The sequence below is a fragment of the Oncorhynchus clarkii genome, chromosome 25, assembly GCF_045791955.1.
Source record: "Oncorhynchus clarkii lewisi isolate Uvic-CL-2024 chromosome 25, UVic_Ocla_1.0, whole genome shotgun sequence".
Classification (NCBI taxonomy): domain Eukaryota; kingdom Metazoa; phylum Chordata; class Actinopteri; order Salmoniformes; family Salmonidae; genus Oncorhynchus; species Oncorhynchus clarkii.
Window position 1 is genome coordinate 9,194,546 of NC_092171.1, and position 17,890 is coordinate 9,212,435.

The 17,890-nt window shown below is 43.4% G+C and overlaps 1 protein-coding gene across 1 annotated transcript in view; it reads left to right on the forward strand.

The window, feature by feature from the left end:
- The window catches only part of LOC139383746 (ring finger protein 144aa), a 49,692-nt gene that overhangs the window by 15,328 nt on the left and 16,474 nt on the right, over positions 1-17,890 (forward strand). Inside the window, exon 3 of the mRNA XM_071128305.1 lies at positions 16,062-16,212. Coding sequence (XP_070984406.1) covers positions 16,078-16,212 — 135 coding nt within the window. The 5' untranslated portion in view covers positions 16,062-16,077. The remainder of the gene's footprint in view (positions 1-16,061; positions 16,213-17,890) is intronic.

The window sequence follows — 17,890 nt, forward strand, 5'->3', positions numbered from 1 at the left end:
TTAAAAATTCTAAAAGAGTTGAGTATATTACTCCATTATCCAGCTGTTACATTTATCTGAACTCTATTTTGTACTTTTTTTTTTGTTAATCCATTTTCATGACCATTGCTACTCAGTGTGGACCAACGTCAGTGTGTTACTGTGTTTGGGTCGACACAATAAAGAAACTGTAGTAAGCCAGATCACTTTTTTTCTTTCAAGCCAATTCGTCATTGTGGCTCTTCAAACGTTGCTTTGGAATGAGTCATCTCGTCTTAGGGTGACCTCGTCCTACTCAAAATCAAAACAACCCAGGCTTTTGTTTAGTCTGTGGTTGTCATTCTCTTTCGGGCTGTGTGAAGCCATTTAGAATTCTTTATGTCCAATGCTGTATGTGTACAGCATTCAAAATGCCTCTGTGGCAACAACACTGTTGTCAAGCTGACTGTTGTTGACATAGTAGTATGGATGAGTTCAAGACTAGCACTGACGGTAACAGTGCCTTCTAGTTTGTGTGTGTGCGCTTAGTAAGGGGGGGGGGGGGATGCGTTTTGAGCCACAATTGCACACTGCCAACCAAAACCAAGAGGGATTTTAATCAGACACAGCAGATGAAAGATGGGTCTTGTCCCTGCCTCTGCGTTTTTGGGGATCAGAAAGGAATAAATGGAGCCCCACATAAAGCAGCACAAAATCTCATGAATATTTACGCTGATTCATTAAGCTCTACCTAAACCCTGGGTCGTTTGGCTAATGGCACATTAGGAGAAAATAAATAGACCTCTACTGTCACACTCAACTAAGTTGGTTCAGTCCCCCCACCTCATCAAGGACAGAAAGCCAATTGTTCAATGTCTGGGCCCGCCCGGTACTATACCATACTCTGCATGCATGTCATGTCAACTCCGAGTTCCTCATTAAGGGAAAAAAGAGAACCCAAAATAAAGGACCCCTGGATCCCTCTGGGTAATACATTTGGGTCAGTTGGCTGGGGATGGAGGGCGGTGGAAAGGGGCGATGTGTGTGCGTGTGTGTGTGTGTGTGTGTGTGTGTGAGAGACATTAAGTATGCGGCTTGAAACATTTCAGTCACAGCATTTTCTTACGATAATGGCCAGGCCCAGCACATTCAAATGTATTATGCTGAATTCATATATCGCTATAGCAAAAACAGTGTTCTATTCTTTGAATTCTCTTATTGTTTTCATAATGTTCTGTGTTGAATAATGTGTGCCATTTGTGTGTGCCTTGAGCCTTGAGCCTATGTTTAGGGGAGGGTGAGATGGGTCGAGGGATTGACTTACAACCACAGCACCTATTTTCCTCAATTCGCAAATCAATGACCGCTTCAGGAATAATGAGAACGTCTATCTAAAGCCCAGCTGCATTTAGAACCGAAACTGTCACAGCGGTGTTAGTGTCGCACATTGCAACGTGCACCTGCTCCTACCCACAGTCTTCCACTCCTTCTGAAACGGTGAAAGCATGACTTCCATGGCAACCAGAAGTTAATGAGTCGTCGTGTTCTTGGCACAGGGCCAGGGGTGACCTTTTTACAGAGACGGACAAATTAGGAGCAGGTTGACTCCACACCGAGTCCACCATATCGGCGGCCCTCAGACCAGCCTGACACACACACACACACACACACACACACACACACACACACACACACACACACACACACACAGCCAAACATGCAGGCTGGATGGGAATAAGGCCTCTATGTTGTGGTGCATTTGATTGAATGCTCTCCGGATTTGAGTTCATCTTTATCTGCTTGTACTGATGAACGAGTTAATATAGCATGGAGCACGGTAAGCACAAGTGGGATGCACCAGATCACCATCTGGAAATATACTGTGTCCTTTCTTTTGTTTGTGGTGCAACTTGTGGTTCCTGTCAAAATGTATTGCGGTTGATGTAGTTGAGCGAAGATTCCATATTTTCTTTTGGAGTACAACCAGGCTTGAAATGAAGAGACATGTTTCTCATGTTCCGTTGGGATTATGCTTTAAATCCCCGATCTCTGCATATAATACAACCCTTGGCAAAGACAATGAAATAGCATTGACTTGTCCTTTGTCTGGCTTGCAACATCAAGGATGTCGTACTCTGACTGCCTCTCAGAGACGGCGTCGTTCCACTTCAACATGTCAACGCTGTTGTCATCTTGTTCTCTTTTATGATTCCAAGAGATTGCAGTGACTTGTTGTATCCTTTCCCTATTCCAATACCTCTATACAATACAATATGTCATTTATGGCAATTTCAGTTTTTATAAACAACAGGAAAACTCACAGGAAATGTTCACAGCCACATGTTGAAGTACATGCAGGCTTCGAATCCTCTGTTGGTTTAATTAATTTGTACATAGATACACTGTCTGACTTCATAACTAGATAGACCCCCTCCCCTTGCTTGAAGGGCTTGACCGCAAACAGAGGTATGTCTGTGCTCGTGTTGTACAACGTATGCCCAGTGAGAGCTACACAGCAAGGTGTCCCGGGAAAACAGGCAGCGCTGCCGAAAACCAGGTGACCCGGGAGACTGAGGATATTGGCAGATGGCCAGGACTAGACATAAAAACTGGACGCTAAGGATAAATTCTTAAAATGTTATTTAACCAGGAAAGAGTCAATTAAGAACAAATTCGTATTTACAATGACGGGAAGAGACAAAAGGCCAAGAGCAGGGGGCTGAGAAATGAAAGGACCTTTTTCCATGCTCCGTTTTTAATTTGCAGGACTCGTAGCATAAAACAACCTTGATCTGAGCGTGTATATGTTTTCATTTTGAGCTAGAAGAGAAGATGGATATAAAATGCCAGTTTTCCTAAAAATGGCTTTATAAATAACGCTGTACCAGTGTTTGAGCCTGCGTGTTGCTAGGGATATCTACCTGACAGCACTGTAGAGATAAATGGTCGGTTACACATCTGATTGGTGACAAAACGAAGGGCTGCGTGATGTAGAGACAAGAACCTTCAATGTAGAGCTTGTCGCTTGCACATACTGTAGGTAGCACATATCACTATAGTCCAATAGAGATAAGTACAATGAATGAACTATTTTCTGGGGCAAAGAAAAAACGAGCTTTGTGCCGGTAATAAAACCCAATACGCAGGCTTGCGTTTCTTGACAAGGTCCTCTACACGGGTGGTGAAGCTCAACTTGTCATCCACCCAAACTCCAAGATATATTTGTATGTTTTCCAATGTAGTAATTACATGGTTTTCAGAGTGGAAAATACCATGCATTTTGTTTTTAGAGGAATTCTGAACAGGCTTCAAATCATACAGATTCTGTTGAATGACATTAAAATGTACATAAACACTCTTGTCTCCCAATGTTGTTGATATAGATAATAATCAACAGGGGGCATAAAATGTATCCTCGAGGCACCCACCTGCTTTAACACACTACGTTCGATTTGACAGGTAATTCACACAGGTAATTCACACAAACCACCCCAGAGCATGACCAGTATTCCCAACACACTTCAATCTCTGCACCAAGACCGTGTCAAACGCCTTTGACGTGTCCATGAAAACAGATACACGATGCAGCTTCCTGTCCAGGGCTCAGTCAACATCATTCAAAACCTTTTTAAAGTTGCTGTGACAGTGCTGACCTGAAACCTAATTGTATACCACTCAAAATATTGTTTTCCTGGAGGTAGGCCCTGCTTATTGACTAGGGACTCCAATGCCTTTGCCAGGATAGACCACTTAGTTTGGCCGATTTTAGTTATTCAGTAGAGTACTTCCTTTCAAAAGGGGTATAGTAGGGCAAATGATGATTTCTACCACATGGGGATCTCATTTGATTCTATGGTAAGGTTAAAGATGTTCAGAATAGAGGTTTCTCAGTTGCCACCTGAAGTCAACCCACAGTTGTTTAGGGAGCTGTGCATATGTTTTGGGCTCTACGTGTGGGTTTACTTGCCAAAATGTTGAAGGATTATTCAGATTATCAGCAGAAGATTTGAGGTCTGGTACTGGTACTCCCTGTATTAAAGCTCCGTTCTTGTGTATTTTATTGTATTCCTCTTGTGTTAGTTACTATTTTGTGTTATTTTTAACTGCATTGTTGGGAAAGGTTTGTGTGCAAGCGTTTCACTGTAAAGTGTACACCTGTTGTATTCGGCGCATGTGATACATACAATTTGATTTGAGGTAGTGGTCTGCTTTCGGGTCATAGCCACACCATGATTCCATCCAATCACCAGCTGAGTCAGACTTCCTTGCTTTAGCCCACGTAGCATTCCGTTTCCTTATGACTTCAGCTAGTTCATCTGAGAATGACGTGCTGATCACACCGCTTGCGTTGCTAAATACATTGACACATTTTATTCAATCATTTCATCTAAACTGCTCTCGTGCGTCAACGAGCGTCTGCATAGCCAGGCACTAAAGTAAAACTTTGTTGTATTTTGGATGCTTGGCGCGTTGCAAGTCCCGCCTCTCCCATCTCATTGGTTTTTATGAGCATATACCCATGTGGGTGATTGAAAGATGAACTGAGGTCCACACTCCAGTTCGTAGAGGTAATGCACCTTAAAATTGGTTGCCAACCGACATATAAAGTCTACAGAAAAAGACGACAACTACTACTGAAGGAGAGATTACAGTACTAGAAACTAACTAGGTTCCCCCTGTTATCTGTGGATTAAATGTCAGAGTAGAGAACAAAATTCCTCAAAGATCCAGAAAGAAATGACCTTGTGCAGTTCAGCTAAAAATAACAACCCAATGTTTTATATCCCAGGACAAATTAGCTAGCAACAGCAAGCTAGCTAAATGTCCATGAATGTTTCATGTGTTTTGACCTGTCCCCAAATGTAATATAGTTGGTTCAGAGTTCGTTTTGATATTTCAACCTGCGTGTCTGTCTTGCATTGCCTTCTGGTGTGGGATGTACAAAAATCAACATGCACGTGTCCAGTATAAACAGCATGTTAAGTGTTGTTGCTGCCCTTAACTCTGTGTTGTTTGAAAGGGGCATGCTTGTGCATATATCCTGGAATGCTTTATGGAAGTAAGAAAATGCTAATTCAACATCAGGGATGAATTCAACTCCATTCAAGGAAATGAGTATCAAAGTGCCTCCAGTTTCTCCTCATGATGGTACGTGGAGGTAGTTTAGGAATTGTACCATCCCTTACACAAGAAACTGCATAGTGATCACTTGTATAATTAGCAAAACCAACAGAAGCATTAAAACGACGTGGGAGTGTTGATTTAAAATAAGGTCAATCAAAGATGATTTTAGAGGACAATTTGACACACATGAGCACCAAAGTTTCTCCTTATCTGTCTAGAGCAGGAATGGGTAACTTTGATGGGGGTGGGGGCCACAAAAATCTGAACTCATCATTAGGGGCTGCAGTGGCTCGTGGGTCTGCATACCCACATCCATAAGCACACATGCAGTTAGAGCCAGCCCTTTTGGGGCCATAAGTGGGGGCCATACCTTGCGAGCCAAATTTTTTTAGTGGCCCCCCCGTCTTGAAAGCAGACTGATTTTATTGTAAATTTCCTGCAATTCTACACAGTTTGCCATGGAGCGTAGAGAACATTTTGCAGTTTTAAAGCAAGTTTGCTGCAATTCTACTCATTTTGCCATTGGACGGAGAAAGAAATACTCGGGTTTTACAGCAGATTTTGCCAGACAAATGTTTGCAGTTTTTTATATGATACACTACATGGCATGTTCGTCAAATGTCTGCCCTGCTAGAGCTGCCCCGGTCAATTGAAAGTGCTGTTATTGTGAAGTGTGAACATCTAGGAGCAGAAAAGTCATAGGCCACACAAGCTCAGCATGAGCAATGGCAAGCATCGGCTGGAGTGGTGTAAAGCTCGCCGCCGTTGGACTTGAGCAGTGGAAATGCCTTCTCTGGAGTGATGAATCACGTTCCACCAGCTGGCAGTCCGACAGACTAATCTGGGTTTGCCAGGAGAACGCTACCTGCGTAGTTCCAATTATAACATTTGGTGGGGGAGGAATAAGGGTCTGGGACTGTTCGGGCTGGGACTGTTCTCATGTTTTGGGCTATGGCCCCTTAGTTCCGGTGAAGGGAAGTCTTAACGCTACAGTATACAATGACATTCTAGATGATTCTGTGCTTCCAACTTTGTGGCAACAGTTTGGAGAATAACCTTTCCTGTTTCAACATGACAATGCCCCTGTGCACAAAGCGAGGTCCATACAGAAATGGTTTGTTGAGATCGGTGTATGAAAGAACTTGACTGGCCTGCACAGAGCCTTAACCTCAACCCCATGGAACACCTTTGGATGAATTGGAACGCAGACTGCGACCTGGCCTAATTGCCCAACATCAGTACCCGCAACAATTTCCCAACATCTCTCATGGAAAGCCTTTCCAGAAGAGTGGAGGCTGTTATAGCAGAAAAGGTGGGACCCATCTCCATATTAATGCTCATGATTTTGGAGTGAGATATTCATCTAGCAGGTGTCCACGTACTTCCGGCCATATTGGTGAGAGTGACTGACTAACAAAATCAATCTGGCCCCCCCAGTTTTAAATTCGACCATGAATACTACAATTTTAGAGTCTAGCCAGCTAACTTACCAATCTAAAAATACTTAGCTGACGTTGGCTAGTTGACTGACTGACATAACAAGAGTAATATCTCTACTGCTAAACCAAATTTCGAAATTGCATCTTGTATATTCTAACACAGTATTTAAATACCCAACAGAGTTATTTGGGGGGTGGAATTGATCCGGGGACCTACCAAAGGGGGAATTGAATTGAAAGTTATATATCTCACCGGTGACAGCATCCAAGCAAGAGAAACACCGCCACTCTGTCTTTGTATGTGTAGGCCATCTATCTGATGCTGTCTGCTCAAAAATATTGACATTGTTGCCACCCGTAGCATTGAATGTAAGGGGATCCAGCGAGCATTAGACCTCCCTTGATAACAAAAAAAAAGTATAAAGCAATAGCCCATCAGCGTTGCGCTAAACTGAGTGAGCTCATCTGTGATTGGTCCTGGCGCACCTAAAAAAAAAAGTGTCAAGGGAAGCCAGTTTGGAGTGACGCCAACTCCAATCACTTTGCATCGAGAGCATACATGGTTCTGAACTCTCCGTGGTTCTAAATCAATGGTTGTTTAGTGGTTCGAAAATATCGGAGGCATTAGCCTGCTTGACCATGCTGTAGGTCATGTAACTGGTTGTTACATGCTAAATGCTTTGTGGACTTCACCAGACAGAGGTTGCTCTCAGGTTTTGTGATGAAACAAAGGTGTGATTGAATTTATACTGGCACTCTGTCTTATTGTCTGGGCCTTTTTAGACCTATATATCACATTGGCAAGGCATATGAACTATCACACACCGGTTTCCCCGTCTGGCTTCCTCAGTGCACAGCTACCGGAGCGGTGTTTGTCAGACCATGAGACATCCTGAAAAATAGGTATTCTCACTAAACGTCTGTAGCATCCGAACGGTTTGACCTACAAAGCTATTATGACCACTCTATGGAAAGGGGAGATTCTCACAAATGCGTTTTGCTTTACGACCCCCAAAAGTGTCACGAGACCCATCTGAAGGTAACATGTTTCCGGTTTTAAAAATGAATGGAAGTATGAAAGTTGTTTTGCGCTTACCCAAAAAAGGGGTTAAATATTTCCTGACCTTTTCTTATATCTCCTAGATAAAGGACAAACACTTTAAAACCTTGTTTCTTATGGTTTCTTTTTTGACTGTTTTTACATTGGATAAAATTATATATCATGCACTGCATTTGAGGAACAATGGGAAAGTAATTCTGCTTTGAAAGTTGATGATAAACTTGTAACACCACTTTGAGAAAATGACCATTGAATGTTTTGGTACACCCACTGGAGAGCTCTTTTGTCCATACCCACATTAGGATATAAAAATGTATGGTAGCGGTAACGTATGTTAGGAGAGAGTTATGTGAGTTATGTGAATGTGCATAGAGGCACTGCAGATAGTGCTGATGACTGTGAACTTCCCCCAGCTAACATTAGGCTATAATTAGCAATGCAAATGGTTTGCTGTTATAATATAACTACAGATCATACACATAATGTTAGCTAGCGAGCCAGCCATCTAATGTCAGCTAGCTAGCTAACAGTGTGCTTTAACTTGGTATTTTTGTTTAGACATGTAGCTAGCTCGCTAACAGTAAGAAATGAACATGTAACAATGAACCATACTCCCAATCCATGGAGTACTAGCAAAACAAACGGATTGTCATAGCTAGCTAAAGTTAACCAAATAGGTTCAATGTTAGCTAGCTAACATTAGGCTTTTACTAGCAATGCGAATGGCTTTCTGAGACAATATTACTACACAGATCATACACTTAACGCTAATGTTAGCTAGTGAGCCAGCCACCCAACATCAGCTAGCTAGCTAACAGTAAGATCTAACTTGAAATGAAAACAACTTTCTGACAAAATTTGAATATAACTCGACTCTTACCCGTAGACATGGATGAATGCTTCACGGCAAACCGCAACCCCTTTCATAAGACGTCCTGTGTTCCATTTTGTTTGTACAGCTTGCTTGGCCCGTTGTGCCAAGTCACTCTGGTTCACACTGATTGTGTGCAATGCCATAAGAATCATAAAATATTTCTCCCTCTCTGTCATGGATGCCATGGTTGCCCATAGTTTGAAGATGTAATCTGGAGACAGGTGTTTTATACAACAGCCTTCTGTGTTCCCTTTTCGAATCCCTCTGCATTTGCAGTCAAACGCCAGAATTGAATTCATCTCCATATCATACTATGCTTCTACCAGACATTCCACTGATTTCCAAACTCTATCAGTTTCTTCTGTGACAATGCTGTTTATCGCTGTTTCTTCCCCATCACTGTCATCAGAAGACTCTACAATGTCTTCTTCAATTAAAATGTTTTTACCAAAATCAGGGATTTCCTCATTTTCAGAGTCAGAGAGTCAGCATGGTACGATCGTCCTCCTGAAAGTTGTCCATCTGTAGCGTTCTGGGTGTCGTGAGTGGGAAGTCAGGCGCAGGAAACAGAGAGTTCAATATAGTCCTCTTTTAATGCACACATGTTGAACAACGGCCACCCCATGAAACACTGGGTGCTCATAACAAATGCCCCAGACACTGGGGACAAAAACTGTCCAGCAAACTCCACGAACATAAACCAACACGATCGTCTACACCAAACACAAAGGTTACAATAATGAATCCCGCACAAAGAAACAGGCCACTGACCTTTGTCGATAGCGACTGATGAAACCTTTTTGATACCTAAAGGGGTCCTAAAATTCTACATAAAATTACTAAGGGATCCATAGTATGACCATCTTAAAACAATTCCATATGTCAGTTTAGACTTTTAAGAATGAACCTAGCCTGTTTGTCATTTTAGTTTTGTGGTTTGGACTCGAACGAGTTTAGGACTCTCACTATGATCACGACCTAATATGTGTTTGGTGTTGAGGAACTTCCAGTAAGTGGGAGCTTACAGAGGCTAAATGTTCAATGAGATTAGTGGCAGCTTTTAGTGGCAGCCTCTATGTTCCTATCTGCACTTCATTCATACGGCCATTTGCGAGAGCAAAAAAATACTTTTCATTTCACTGCGTGGTAAACCCAGAATCCATTTCCCTGAAGGTTACATCATAAGCATGGTTCCAACCATCTCAACTGCCATTCATTCCCCCTCTGGCTGAATGCACACCAACCTTGTTGTTTCTTTTCACATTCCCTCCGCAGTGGAAGACGATGGATAACTCTCCTCAGAATGACAGCTTTCCTTTTATGCACTGCTCCAGAGTGTTCACTTCAGTAGGAAACGAGCACTTTCAGCATTAATTGTATCACATCTATATATTTTTTTGTAGCTGTCTACCACAACAAACCGATGTTGGCACTAAGACTGCACTCAATGAGCTGTAGATCATAAGCAAACTAGAAAATGCTCATCCAGAGGTGGCACTCCTAGTGGCTAGGGTCTTTAATACAGGAAAACTTACATCCGTTTGACCTTATTTCTACCAGCATGTCACGTGCAACCAAAGGAAAAAACTGAGACCCGTACAAAGCTCTCCCTCGCCCTCCATTTGGCAAATCTGACCATAATTCTATCCTCCTGATTCCTACTTACAGGCAAAAACTAAAGAAGGAACTACCAGTGACTCGTTCAATACGGAACTGGGCAGATTCTAAGCTAAGGACTGTTTTGCTAGCACAGACTGGAATATGTTCCTGGATTCATCTGATGGCATTGAGGAGTACACCACATCGGTCACCAGCTTCATCAATAAGTGCATCGATGACGTCGTCCACACAGTGTCCGCACATGCATACCCCAACCAGAAGCCATGAATTACAGGCAAAATCGGCATTGAGCTAAAGGGTAGAGCTGCCGCTTTCATGGAGTGGGACACTAACCCGGACGTTTAGGAAATTCCACTATGCCCTCCGATGAACCATCAAACAGGCAAAGTGTCAATACAGGACTAAGATTGAATGCTACTAAACCGGCTCTGATGCTCGTCGGATGTGGCAGGGATTGCAAACTATTATGGACTAAAAAGGGAAGCCCAGACGCAAGCTGCCCAGTGACACGAGCCTACTAGACGAGCTAAATTACTTCTATACGTGCTTCGAGGCATGCAACACTGAAGCATGCATCAGAGAACCAGCTGTTCCGGACAACTGTGTGATCATACTCTCCGTACCCTATGTGAGTAAGAACCTTTAAACAGGTCAACATTCACCAGACGGATTACCAGGACGTGTACGCCGATTCGCATACCGCTCCAACAGATCCACAGATGATGCAATCTTTATTGCACTCCACACTGCCCTTTCCTACCTGGACAAAAGGAACACCTGCGTGAGAATGCTGTTCTTTGACTAAAGCTCAGCGTTCAACACCATAGTGCCCTCAAAGCTCATCACTAAGCTAAGGACCCTGGGACTAAATACCTCCCTCTGCAACGTGATCCTGAACTTCCTGACGGGCCGCCCCCAGCTGGTAAGGGTCGGCAACAACACGTCTGCCAGGCTGATCCTCAACATGGTGGCCTCTCAGGCGTGTGTACTTAGTCCCCTCCTATACTCCTTGTTCACCCACAACTGTGTGACCAAGCACGAATCCAACACCATCAAGTTTGCAGATGACACAACGTTGGTAGTCCTGATCACTGACAACAATGAGACCGCCTATGGGGAGGAGGTCAGAGAGCTGGCAGTGTGTTGCCAGGACAACATCCTCTCCCTCAACGTGATGAAGACAAAAGAGCTGATCGTGGACTACAGGAAAAGGATTGCTGAGCACATCCCCATTCACATTGACGGGGCTGTAGTGGAGCAGGTTGAGAGCTTCAAGTTCCTTGGTGTCCACATCACCATCAAACTATCATACACCAAGACAGTTGTGAAGAAGGCACGACAACACCTATTCCCCCTCAGGAGACTGAAAATATTTGACATGGGTCCTCAGATCCTCAAAGTTCTTCAACTCCACCATTGAGAGCATACTGACTGGTTGCATCATCTCCTGGTATGGCACCTGCTCGGTCGAAAGGTGCTACAGAGGGTAGGTTGTACGGTCCAGTACATCACTGGGGCCAAGCTTCCTGGACCATCCAGGACCTCTATGCCAAGCAGTGTCAGAGGAAGGCCCTAAATATGGTCAAAGACTTCAGCCACCTTAGTCATGGACTGTTCTCTCTGCTACCACACGGCAAGCGGTACCAGAGTGTCAAGTCTTGGTCCAAAAGGCTCCTTAACAGCTTCTAACTCCCAAGCCACAAGCCTGCTGAACTGAACAGGTAATCAAATGGCTACCCAGACTATATAGATTTTTTTTATGCTACTGCTACTCGCATTTTAACATCTATGCATCTTGCTTTACCTTTACCTACATGTACATATTAACTCAATTACTTAGACTAACCTGTACCCCTGCACATTGACTCAGTACATGTACTCCCTGTATATAGCCTCATTGTTATTTTATTGTGTTACTTATTTGTGATTTTAAAAATATATATATTTTTAACTTTATTTAGTAAATATTTTCCAAACTCTTATTTTTCGTAACTGCATTGTTGGTAAGTAAGCATTTCAGGTAGGGTCTACACCTGTTGTATTCAGTGCATGTGACAAATAATTTGATTCCTTCTCTAAGAAATTTTTGCATGCGTTTTTTTTCTATTTTTGTTTAATTTATTTTTGTCCTTCAAATGTTGAATTGACCAGGGGCAGGTCATCAGTTGTTTAACAGCGCTTTAGGCTCTTTGAGAAAGTACCCCTATCCACCATCGAAGCCCCTGCATTTTGCACAAACGCACAACGACGGCTTGTGGCTTGGCCGTTTCACAAAAGTGAACCTGCGTTTGGAGTGTGGAACACAGAGTGCATCCGCTCTGGGAGGCTGCAGTCATAAGCATTCTCTCACATTAGCCTAGGTAGAGTATAAATAGACCTTACGCAACCCAGTTTGATATGACATTATGTAATTACAGAGAAAGCTGCTAGGTTCACATGAGAGCCGTTCTTGACCAGTCTCCGTCTGCATCGCGGCCGAGTTGGCGTTTTAATATTGATATTAACGAGCGATGGCAGCGCCGTATCGCATCGATTCTAATGCAGAGCTCGGCTATTCCGTGGTCTCAATGGCAGAGGGCAGTGACAGACGGGTTGAGAACGAAAGGGAGGTTCGACGAGGCCTAAATGATGAAGTGTCAGGTGTTTCTACATATCATAACTCGGGTCATGGACTATCCATTTTGAAGATGACCCATTTTCCTCTGACGGAAGGTGAAATGTGTAGAGACCGTAGGGATACTGTAGCTCATTATAAACTGTACAGGATACGTCCACTTATAGATGGCCTACTTGGCTCGCTCATCTCAGAAAGGCCCACTGCTCCACTTTCCATACAGCCCTACTCTCTACTGTATACATTCACTATCTAGGCTGCTCACGTAATATGTTATGGAAGAGTTCAACGCTGACAGAGACAGAGATACACATTCTGTGCAGTAATAGTAACAGGATGATAGAACTTCCCTCAAACCCCCCTGGGACACTACAAAATGTAGACACACGCACAAAATCACACTCTGTTGTCAGAATTCTGACCACCCCCCCCCCCCCTTTGTGTATTTTTTTGCAGGCGCTAACCCCTGTTGCCAGGGGGCAGATGTGGTTGGAAGCTTAGACTGCTACACCAAACTCTTCACTCCCACTCTATTTAGTTCATCTATATGATAAGACTGGTAACTTCCTCGTCTAGCAGTGGTTCACCATGTTCACTTACGGCACCCTGCGCATTGATTTGGTGCCGACATGTGACCTGCCAGACATGCGTTTCATAAAGCAGGGAGCCGAGATCATGCATTTGGTGTGTGTGTGTGTGTTTTTCTTCTCACTGAGCGATAATGGACCTCCTTGTAAATAATGCAGCGGTGGGAGTGCTCCCTTTCGCATTGCACCACCTTTTTGTCAAGAAAATTCTGCTCTTTTCCACTCGTCTGGCTCGCCTTAGGAAACGCTCCTTTGTCCTTCTTGACTCTCCTTGTGAACCTAAGCCTAAGCAATACAGAGACGGTGGAGGAAACAAAGGAGGAGGAAGCTTTATAGTACTGTGATTTATGGTACTGTATTATGGCCGTCCATCTACCTGGTACTACCGTAACAGACCACACAACCTCTTCAGTGAGGCTCTCGCTGTAAAGACTGCCGTATAATGCACGTAGCATTTCGTCAATGATATGGCTATCTATAGTGCGTATGGGATTCCGCTCCCACTTGCTGCCGTCTCAGCTGGCCCTGGCAGGTATTCACTGAGCAGCCAGTGGGTCTTCTCTTGACACCGCCGGTCTGATTCTGTGTAGAGTACTGGCTTTTAGAGCTCCTGGCTAGCCTCGCTGCCTGTCCTGATGAAAGCAGGCCCAGTGTACTACGCTAATGGATAGAGGGGAGGCTCTCCTCAAGCTCTCTTTCCCTCTCACACACTCACACTCTCTCACACACTCACACTCTCTTTCACACACTCACACTCTCTTTCACACACACGCACACACAACCTGGTTGCCTCCACTGAGCTGAAGGGAAGACCACAAATCAAGGGGAATCACTTTTTAATTAGGAAGTGCCCATTTCAGTTGCTTGCTATATCATTAGTATAATAATTTATCACATAATGATTCCCACAACTCTTCATCTTGTCTGTGTTGTCTCCATGTTTTTGCCTAGTAGACACAGGGTGGTTTTGGTGACTTCCCATGCAGCGTGTTGACCTTGTTGACACACACCTACAATACCAGCACACTGTTCCTGTGGGCAACTCACACTGGCCAGTGTGTTGTCAGTCAGCCCCTAGCACAGGTCAGGACAAGTTATCTCCCCGCAGCACATGTAGACAGCGTTGGGCTGGCTTTACTCATTCCCATCCCCCACAGCAGCCCCTCCCCCTTTCCCTCCTACTCCACCTCCTTCCCCTTTTAGGTTTCTGAGAGGGACACTATTCTGTTAGCTTTCACTTGCCTAAGCAGTAACTACTATTTATTTGGTCGGCCCCTCCTAATCTCCCTCGTCTCTCCCCCCAGTTGCCTAGCAGCAATGGGAGAGTTTGACAGTGTTGACGTTGCCTGCATGGGGGCACTTCCTGTAAACACTCAGAGACATTAAGCCACTCTGTGCTCGCTCTCCCTCTCTTTCTGTGTCTCTCTATCTCGCCGCCTCCGCTCTCATCCACGGTGGAAGAAAGGCAGTGGGAGTCAGAGTTGAGGTGGCCCAAAATAAACCCCTTTCTCCAAATAGAAAGGACATGACTGGAAAGGGAAAGTGTTATTTTAATATGAATGCTTTTATCGTATGGGGGAACAAGACGCTTGCTGCAGGACTGTTTGTTTTGAGATGTATTTATTTAAAGCTCTATAAAATGCTTTTTTTTTTTTTTTACTAATTCCGTTTAGTTTTTCCCAAAATTCAAATTTCTCCATTTCGTTTTCCCAGGTTTCTGTTTCCTGAAAATCACAATTGTTAATAGAAAATCGATTAAATTGGATGTTCTAAGTCTACAACCAAGCTTAAACCACTTCAGGAGAACACTTTTGAGGTCTGGGAGAACTGAGAAATGTAGATTTTTGGGTGTAGTTACCCTTTAATTCCCTAGCAAGGGGCTGTTGTTTTGATGTTTTGTATGTGATGGTAGACTTTTCAAAACAAAATACCCATTGGATTGAGGCAAATAATCATGATATTATTATGCCAGGTAGGCATAGTCTACTTTATAGTTAACATTCAATTGAGAAGGTTTTTTGGGAAAGCCTTTCCATCTACCAGAAGAATTTTCATTAGCATCATCGCTAACGGCTACACAAAGTGGAAGATGTGCGCTCTTACATACACTGCCCCCGAGGGGGATTCTCGTTGCCTCTTCAGAAAGTTGCAGGAAATTTGAATCACTGTTCATATTTTATGATAAACTTGGGCAAATGTAATACATTTTTGCGGAAACACATTTCAGTTGAATGCGTTCAGTTGTACAACTGACTAGGTATCCCTGTTTCCCTACATTTTCAATTAATTTAGTTGATTCCCTACTAAGTTCAATGCTATTGTTGAATTCCGTTTTAATGTCTGGATTCCGTGATTCTGTCCGTGTTCTCCGCATCACACATTTTAAAGGGCCCTAAATGGATTCTCTGTCTGTGAGCAACCAGAACAGAACGGAAATGATAGTTACTCACCAGGGACATTTAGGCAAAGAGCTTGTGTCACTCTGCATTGACCTGGGTCTCTAATGTGTCCTCACTTGGACACAACTCAGTAAGCCTTTTTGGCCAATGCATATTATCACAGCAAAATATGTGCATGCCTTGGATTAGGGACAGATCATGTATACATGCTCATATTGAGCTAGCTTCATTCACACCTCGTGAATATCATGTCCGTGTCCTTTTTGTTGTCTGTGAAACAACAAACATTAGCCAACCTACATCTTTAACTCCCTTCGTTCTCGCTCTCTCTCTCTCTCTCTCTCTCTCTCTCTCTCTCTTTCTCTCTCTCTCTCTCTCTCTGTCAGCTCTGTGCCAGGCAAGATGACCACAGCCAGGTATCGGCCCACCTGGGACCTGGCACTGGACCCGCTGGTCTCCTGCAAACTCTGCCTTGGAGAGTTCCCGCTGGAGCAGATGACCACCATTACTCAGTGCCAGTGTGTCTTCTGTACACTAGTGAGTGCCCTTTCATCGTCTTTTACCCATCTTGTCAAAATGTCCTCTGTATGCATTAGGTCTGGCTCAGTAATCGTGTAACCGCCGATTTATGGATGAAGACTGTCATCAAAATTAAATAATCGCCATAACTGTTTTTATGGATTAGAAAATGTCATAAAAAAAATGTAAAAGTCAACAAACGGAGTAAAAAAAGTGAGCCTGGTTTACATCCATCAACCCATATAAGGATGCAGAGTTGCAAAACTAGTCAGTTAACTAGTCACAAAGCAAAAACAGGTTTTTAGAAATTTTTGCAAATGTATTAAAAAGAAAAACTGATCACATTTACACAAATATTCAGACCCTCTACTCAGTACTTTGTTGAAGCACCTATGGCAGCAATTACAGCCACGAATCTTCTTTGGTATGATGCTACAAGCTTGGCGCACCTATATTTGGGGAGTTTATTTGCCGCTGAAAAACATCCCCACAGCATGATACTGCCACCACCATGCTTCACCATAGGGCTGGTGCCAGGTTTCCACCAAATGTGACGCTTGGCATTCAGGCCAAAGAGTTCAATCTTGGTTTCATCAGACCAGAGAATCTTGTTTTCCATGGTTTGAGAGTCCTCTACATGCCTTTTGACAAACTCCAAGCGGGCTGTCGTTTGCCTTTTACTGAGGAGTGGCTTCTGTCTGGCCACTCTACCAAGGCCTGATTTGGTGGAGTGCTGCAGAGATGGTTGTCCTTCTGGAAGGTTCTCATCTCCACAGTGGAATTCAGAGTGACCATTGGGTTCTTGGTCACCTCCCTGACCAAGGCCTTTCTCACCCGATTGTTCAGTTTGGACGGGCAGCCAGCTTTAGGACAAGTTTTGGCGTTTCTAAACTTCTTCCATTTAATAATGATTATTCTTGGGAACAATCATTGTTCTTGGGAACCTTCAGTGCTGCATACATTGTTGGTACCCTTCTGCAGATCTGTGCCTTGACACAATCCTGTCTCAGAGCTCAACGGACAATTCCATCAACCTCATGGCTTGGCTTTTTCTCTGACATGCACTGTCAACTGTGGGACCTTATATAGACAGGTGTGTCTTTCCATGTCATGTCCAATCAATTGAGTTTACCACAGGTGGACTCCAATCATGTTGTAGAAACCTCTCAAGGCTGATCAATGGAAACAGAATGCACCTGAGCTCAATTTCAAGTCTCATAGCAAAGGGTCTGAAAACTAGGTATTTCTAAAAACCTGTTTTTGCTTTTTTCATTATGAGGTATTGTGTGTAGATTGAAGGGAAAAAAATCATAATTTTATAAATTTTAGAATAAGGCTGTAACGTGGAAAAAATCAAGGGGTCTGAATACTTTCCCAATGCACTGTGTGGGTGGGTGGGTGGGCTGAAGCTTGGCCGCAAGACATTAACTCAAAGCACACATCAAAATCCACAAAGAAATGGTTAATTGACCACAAAATCAGTCTCTGGACTTGAACCCCATTGAAAACCTTTTTTTTAAATAAAAAATGTTGATGAGGGCACTCCATTAACACAGATGAAGGATATCAAGGATCTGGAAAGATTCTGTATAGCAAATTAGTAAGAATATCTCACCCCATGTTCAAGAATGGCTTTTTCCCCTTTATTCAGATTACAACCTCTCACTTTCAGTTATTTGAAAAGGAAATCATCTCC